Raw genomic sequence first — 7609 nt, 5'->3', positions numbered from 1 at the left:
CTGTGTGTTTTGTGACACCAGTGGAGTTGGGACTGGAAGGCACATGCAATAAAAACCTGACCAGAGTGCTAACCTACCCCTGCCATCTGTAATCCCATTGGAGGGATTTCCCATCACTTTCTGTCCCTCTGACCCCCGTGAAAAGGCCTCAGACAGCAAAAAAAAAAAAAACAGACGTTCTTTTCCACCTTTTTATTTAAAAGAAAAGTTTTTTAGCTGAAGTTGAACTTTGTGGAAGTGTAATCTGGCTCCATGTACATCCATGTGATTAAATGGCGATTGTGTGGATCTGTGCAGGAGCCGATCGAGGATTTGGACCCGGAGCACGTCCTTGATTTGAACTCGGACTCCAGACTGCACGTCATTTGCGGTGGCACCAAGGTGGTGCAGCACACTCCTCCTCAGAAGGCGACTTCTGGCCTTAAACGTGAGTACCGCTACTACAAGTAGCAAAGGCCGGGGAACATTTGAGTAGCAGCAGTCTTTGTTTTTTTTTTTTAAAGTAAACCATGTCCTCCATGCATTAAAGGAGAACTGAGGCGAGTGATTTGCACGCAGCCTCGTAGTTCGAGCCGACGTGTGACAATGAAACTGTCACACGTCCGCTCAGTAGATCGTACAGTCGCTCGCTCACTTCTCGATCTATCCCTGCAGAGAGCCGTGACTGTCACTCACGGCTCCCTGCATGGATTCCTCCCCGCTCCGATCCTCCAGCGATGACTGGCGCAACGGATGGGGGAGGGGGCTGGCATAGCTGGATAGGCAGAGCCCGTTGTCACTCACGCAGCTGGGCGGATCCAGACAGTATTGTTGGGATCCGTTCCGGATGCGGCGTCTCAGTATAGCGCGAGCTGTAGCGGTATACTGAGCTTTGCGTCACGGGAGGACGCTAGTTTGCGTTCTCCCGTGACCCTGGGGAGAACTATGGGGAAAACCCCGGGCCCCATAGTTCTCCTTTAGGGCCTGTTCACACGACGTCCGTATTCTGTGCTGACCTGATCGGTACGCTCCTGCACTAAATATGCGTCCCAATGTATCCCTATGTGTTTTATGGGCTACGGTTCTCACGTGCGCAGTCCGTTCAGGTTACGACAGAAAAAATACTGCATGCCACATTTTGTCCGGTCCGGATACGGTCAGGAAACGCACGAATGCTGCAAAAACGCACTGCGCTGCAGCTAAAACACTGACAGCCCCACTCCACAAAAAAAAAACTTTTTTTTTTTTCTAACTGGAACGCGTCTAAAACGCTGCAAAAACGCATAGCACCAAGTCTGCAGATCTGCTCCAGATCCGGACCAGATATGACATTGTGTGAACAAGCCCTTAAAGATGAAGTTTCATCTGCCTATACTTTGCCTTCTCTGTTTTCTCTCTCTCTCTCTCTCCAATGACGTTTTTTTAAATAGAACCTTTCTGTTTTCATCGCGTGCCTTATTCTAGTCCTAGTTATGCCATCACTGGGTCTCTGTGCAATGCAGGCAGATCACGGCTGGTGGGAGGGGCCAGCAGGGGGCTGTACATAGCTTCCTGAAAACATCACAACACCCGACCTCCGTACTCCTCAAGAGCTCTCAGCCCTGATAAAAGTAGTGGGCTGGCTCTTGGGAGGAGTTATGCAGATATCAAAATGCTGAAGGAGTCGGCATTCCTTGTTAGGATGCCTTTTGGATTAGGAATGCCCTTCTGTAGGTAACGCCCACGTGTGATGCTGAGCCTCCATGATTGAAATAAATAAATCCAATGAATGAAAGTAAAGGGGCCAGGTACAATCAGGCTGGGGGGAATAGAGCTAGATGATGCTGGCTGTCCTCCAGCCAGGATATGCGGCGGTCTCTATCTGGCTTGTTGCAGCTTCTGTTGCACAGTGTTATCAGCTCACAGTGTGCAGTGAAATCAGAGGAAGCATTTTCTATCTGAGTGATGCCGGTACATCTGTGTAAGACTATCCGCTCCCTTTGCTGCGTGTCCTTCCAGATGTTGATCACAGGAAGCCTGCCGGCTGCGTCATCCCTCTGTTTAGATGTTCTACCTGCTCTGTGACCGGGAGCTGTCAGCATGGGCGCAGTGCTGGTGGCAGGTGATCGAGCACACGCCCAGCTCAGCATGTATTTGGCAGCATGGCATTAATGCATACAGCCAACAGGAAAGGGTTAATCTTTTAAGCATTAGAAACTACTTGTGCATCTAACTTCTCTTATGTTCTCGTTCCTCTCAGCTCTGGATAATGGGTGTGTGGCCTATGTATTAAGAACTGGATTTAACACTTCCCAGGTGAGGAGACTTGTATCGCCCAACACACATTTCTATAACATCGCACTAACGAATGGAGATTTTCTATGATAGTCGTTACATTGCTTTGTATTGCAGATGATGTTGGATGATGATGTTTTTGATGTTGTAGGGTGCTGCGGATGTTGTAGGGCGCTGCGGATGTTGTAGGGTGCTGCGGATGTTGTAGGGTGCTGCGGATGTTGTAGGGCGCTGCGGATGTTGTAGGGCGCTGCGGATGTTGTAGGGCGATGTTGGATGATGATGATGATGCATTGCTTTGTTTTGAACAGGGTAAGCTCCTACGTACAATTCTGTTTGGGGTCAAACGTGTCACTGCCAACAACATGGAAACCTTCATCTTCATCCTCTTCCTCCTGGTGTTTGCCATCGCTGCTGCTGCCTATGTCTGGATAGAAGGTGACTGCATTAGATCATAAGTTTGATAAGCCACTTTTAAAGCTCCTCTCCTGTGGTGACTGCATTAGTTTTCTTTGTATACCTGTTGATCTCACTAGACATGCAGAGTTCTATATGACATTTTTGTTTTTTCATTTTAGATTTTCTTTTGTTTTATTATAACAAATATTTCATAACATTAACGATCCTTTAAATACAAAAATGACACAAATGAAATAAACAAATCAGCCTGCGACTAGACCGTTTACTGTGTACTTTGTTTGGTTGATGTGTAATGTTACTTCAGCTCTTAATCCTTAGGATTTGATTTCTACTTTCAGGTACCAAAGATCTGAGTAGAAACCGTTATAAGTTATTTTTGGAATGCACTCTGATCCTGACGTCCGTTGTGCCCCCGGAGCTGCCTATTGAGCTGTCCCTGGCGGTGAACACCTCGCTGATTGCCCTGGCCAAACTCTGTGAGTACATTGCACAGGGCTCTTCATAGATACATGTCTGCACTCTGCTATACTTCATATAGATACAATATCACACGCACGTCTGTATAGCCTCCACTCTCCGCCCCATCCTTCTGTTCCCCTGTAAGACGATAAAGAAAAATAATATGTTTTACTAAATGTATTTTATTTAATGCATATATGCTGTTAGTATAATAACAGATCCGATTGCTACACTATCAGTACTTTGAGATGTTATTGTTACAATGTCCATGCAATGTGTGGTTAGGATGTACATGAAACCCTTCCAAGGACAGACATTTGGCCTCCTAATATTGTACAATAAGGCTTTTCAGGCTGAGTTGTGAGTAAATCCGATAAAGTGTTTCAGAAAAGATGCAAATTCTTTATATATATTAGCCGGCTCCATGCTTCCTAGTCACTTGGTGACAAGGGAACATGGAGCCGGCTTCCCGTCCAATCAGGAAGCCGGGAGCCCTGTAATAACTCTCCGCCCGGTTTCCTGATTGGCCAGCTTCCCGACCAATTGGGAAGCCAGGCGGCAAGATTGGCCAGAAAGCCGCCTCCATGCTTCCTCGTCACCTGGTGACGAGGGAGCATGGAGACGACTTCCTGGCTAATCACAAAGCCGAGTGGCAAGTAATTCATTACACACTGCCTGGCTTCCTTAATGGGACTACCGGCATTCAGTATCAACGAGTACCAACAAAAACAATTTCGCCACTCGTATGCGATACCGAATAACCGGCATCCCTAATCTTATACCTTGTATCTCTTCTAAATACACTTTTAAGCTGGTTCATTATAAGCAGAGGATTCTTTTCCTTATCAAAGACCATCTGACTTCAGAATTGCTGCACTTCCACTTCTCGTCACACTGTTGGGCAATATGTAATCGGTTGCTCGTGTAGAAAAGTAAACGGCTAAAACATGAAGCAGAGAACATTTTGGAACCTTCTAATAGAGTGCAATGAAGGACACAATTTACCTGCACACAATAGCAGATTTGTTCTAGAGAGCCCCAGGGACCCAAAACCCTGGATGCTGTAATATGGAAATATCGGCTACAACAAGGAAGCTGTAAAGCCCATCTCCGTGGAACCAAAAAAATATCAGTGCAGGGGGGCTGCTACCCACCATTGCAAGGGTAAAGTGCTCATTTGTGTCTAGGGACCGGAGTAAAGTAGTTTTTTTGCCTTTCTGATCCCCGCTCCCTCACTGGCCAGCGCAGCCTCTTGTCCATCCCCTGGGATCCGGCAATGTAAGGACCACTTGGAGCATGCATTAGATCTGATGCTTTAAGTGGCCACTGCTCCCTGCAGGGATTCCGCTCTCCGATCCTCCAATGCTTAGTGGGGGAACGGATGGGGGAGGGGACGTATACAGCCTCTAGATAGGCAGAGCCCGCTGTCACTGACGCAGCTGGTTGGATCTCGACAGTAATGTCTGGATCCGTCCTGGCTCGGGCTCGCTATATACTGAGCTTTGGGTGACGGGAGGACGCTAGTATATGTCCTCCAGGGACCCTAAAGAGAACTAAGGGGAAAAACACTTACCTCATAGTTCTCTTTTGTGTGAATAGGGGACATAGAATGTAAATGTGGCTTTTATTTAAATGTAATTATTTTTAATACAGACCTCATTGATGAAATGGAGGTAATAATCACACATTGCGTCCTGCAGTAGTTGTCTAATTGACTGATTTTGTTCTCCGACATTGCAGATGTGTACTGTACTGAACCTTTCCGAATCCCCTTCGCTGGGAAAGTGGAAATTTGCTGCTTTGACAAGACTGGTACATTAACCAGCGATAGCCTGGTCGTACGCGGTGTGGCCGGCCTCAAGTAAGTTCATGTAAATCTTTTTATAAATTAAAACTGTTTTATATCTTTTTTTTGAAGAAGAAGAATTAGTGAGCTCCCCCTGCATTGTAAGGGTTAAATGCTCATCCTGCATCACTTAAAATGCAGGACTCTTATTGATGTGCAGGGGCTCGTGTGGACCCAGTTCGCCTGTGTTCACCCAAGCTAATGCAAATCTATGACTGATGCATCCCCCTCCTGACCCAATACGTTGTGGCAAGGGCATTCCCTGCCCCTTTGTGACATATAGGTGTGGTGCAGGGGCATGCTTGTTTTATCTAATGGGGTTGGGAGGGTCAGTCATAGTTTTGTGTGTTTGGGTTCACACCAGGCCCCTGCACATCACTGCCCTTAGTCCAACATTGTATGTAAAGGGGTCACTGATGTGACTGCTGGCTAGAGCACTGAAGAAAAGACTTTGGGAACCAGTTGCATGGAAGAAGGAGCCTGCTGGAGCGAGGTTTAAGGTAAGTAAATGTGCTTTATACTGGTACCCTAGACAGATATGAGCATTTCACCCTTCCAAGGTGAGGAGAGTCCTATTGCAAGGGTAGTTTTTTTTGTTTGTTTTTCAGTTCTCCGGAGTTCAGCTTTAAAGCCGGTATTTGCAGTGATGCTCTTGCGCTGACATATATTATGTGCCTTCTGTTCTTGTAGAGATGGAAAGGATATAACGGCCATTTCTGAGATTCCCATTGAGACCCACAGAGTGGTGGCCACATGTCACTCTCTTGTGCAGATGGATGATGGGACCTTGGTTGGAGATCCTCTGGAGAAAGCAATGCTTACCGCTGTGGACTGGGCCCTAACCAAAGGTGAGCGTATACTGTCGGTGGTACTGAGCTATCATGGTCTGATGAGTGTTAGGAATTCATATGGGAATGTAGTATTATTATGTCCGTGGTATGGATTATACTGTTGGGGATTTTTGAACATGGCTTCAGTCAGGCTAAAGGCCTGGTGGATGGGATCTTGTTCCCTTCAGGCTCCTCCAGCCCTGCAAAGGGTTCATAAACAAGAATGTGGACATGTGACGGGTAGACATAGTTTATGTGCGAACAAGAAGGTAGCAAAATAGTGTCTTAGAACGGAGGGTTTTCACATGTCTCCTCCATCATAATATCCCAGAAATAAGAGGGTTATTCCTCACTTCATAGTGGGGTATTGGTCCAAGTGAGCTTGTTATAGCTACACAATGAGATTGTCTTCTGGAAGTTCACATGCGTTTAGATGTCTAGAACAAGAGTGCCCAACGTAATCGTTGCAATAGCAAGTTGGCTCGCTGTCCCGAGCTCCCCCCTGCGGTGCTAGTGTGGCCGCATGTGTCGGCCGCTGCAGGCGGGGATGGGCAGGTTTGGTCGGAGCTAGCACCGTGGGAGGATAGGACAACGCGCGTTCATCCAAATGCCGCTCTTCTCATGCTGAATCTCCACCATTCCACATTAAAAAGAGGAAGTCCCTTACCCCTTAACTTAGTTTTAGAAGGAGGTGGAAGCAGCAAACAAGAGAATTGCAGCCCTGGTACATCCCCTATAAGGGAAGCTCTGAAGGCAGAGGCTCTTCACAAAGCCAGCACCGGGGCAGCAACTGCTGTGTAAACACTGAGTGCTACACCACCCCCAGCGTTACATTGTTGCTGTCCAAATAGACCGCACAGTGCTGGCTCCATACCACCTGCCAGGAGCCCAGCGGGGATGAGCGAGCGAGGGGAGGCGGCCAGCGGGGGTGAGCGAGCGAGGGGAGGCGGCCAGGAGAGAGAGAGTGCTTCCATTGTCATTTGGTCACACACAGTCTGAGTGACAGTCACATTTGGTGTCGTGTGTTCGCGCGCAGTCCCAGCATGAGTTGGTTGCATGATCCAGCTGCCATCAGGTGCCTTGGACAGCTACGGCCAAAAACACTCAGCCTGTAGTGATGGAGGTCGGGGTTCCATGCTGCAGACACCTCTGGTCTCGGGGTAGACAATCATCTGACAAGGTTTTCTGATCTGTCCTGTAATCTAGTCCATGATGTATATTTGTGCTTTTGGCTTCCATTGTTCTGTTACTGTTCTCGTGTGGCTGTGGCTGTCGGATTCCGTGTATTAACGCATGTCATACTGTTGTTGTGCGTCAGATGAGAAAGTGTTCCCTCGTAGCATTAAAACCCAGGGCCTGAAAATCCACCAGAGATTCCACTTTGCCAGCGCCTTGAAGCGGATGTCCGTACTGGCTTCCTACGAACGGCCCGGCTCCACCGATCTGTGCTGCGTGGCCACCGTGAAGGGAGCTCCGGAGACGCTACACAAGATGGTGAGTAGATGACAAAGGTTTTGTCTCACTTCTAGTGCTGAAATGTGTTTTATTCCATGTTCCTGACCGGCCTATCAATGCTCCTGTTGGGGAGATCACCTCTGTATATTTGTAATTGAAGACAAGCTGTTGCTTGTTGAGCCCTCTACGTTAAGTTGTTTTCCCTCATCCTCATTCCTCTGTAGTTTACCAAAACTCATATTGGCTTTAATTGCTGTTCAGTTTGAGCGGTTAACACCGCGAGTCCCCAGTGGCAGTTATAACCCTTTCATTTCCTATGACGTATGCCGCACATCGCTTGCAGCAG

General features: G+C 47.6%; 1 protein-coding gene across 1 annotated transcript in view; it reads left to right on the top strand.

Annotated features, from left to right (window-relative positions):
* ATP13A1 (ATPase 13A1) overlaps nt 1-7609 on the top strand; it is a 39402-nt gene that overhangs the window by 13149 nt on the left and 18644 nt on the right. The window contains exons 8-14 of the mRNA XM_018573086.1: nt 298-427; nt 2219-2274; nt 2565-2691; nt 3012-3149; nt 4873-4993; nt 5669-5826; nt 7127-7302. Coding sequence (XP_018428588.1) covers nt 298-427; nt 2219-2274; nt 2565-2691; nt 3012-3149; nt 4873-4993; nt 5669-5826; nt 7127-7302 — 906 coding nt within the window. The remainder of the gene's footprint in view (nt 1-297; nt 428-2218; nt 2275-2564; nt 2692-3011; nt 3150-4872; nt 4994-5668; nt 5827-7126; nt 7303-7609) is intronic.

This window comes from Nanorana parkeri, unplaced genomic scaffold (genome assembly GCF_000935625.1).
Source record: "Nanorana parkeri isolate BGI_ZX_2015 unplaced genomic scaffold, ASM93562v1 scaffold2229, whole genome shotgun sequence".
In the NCBI taxonomy this organism is placed as follows: domain Eukaryota; kingdom Metazoa; phylum Chordata; class Amphibia; order Anura; family Dicroglossidae; genus Nanorana; species Nanorana parkeri.
This window is presented reverse-complemented; position numbering and strand designations above follow the sequence as displayed.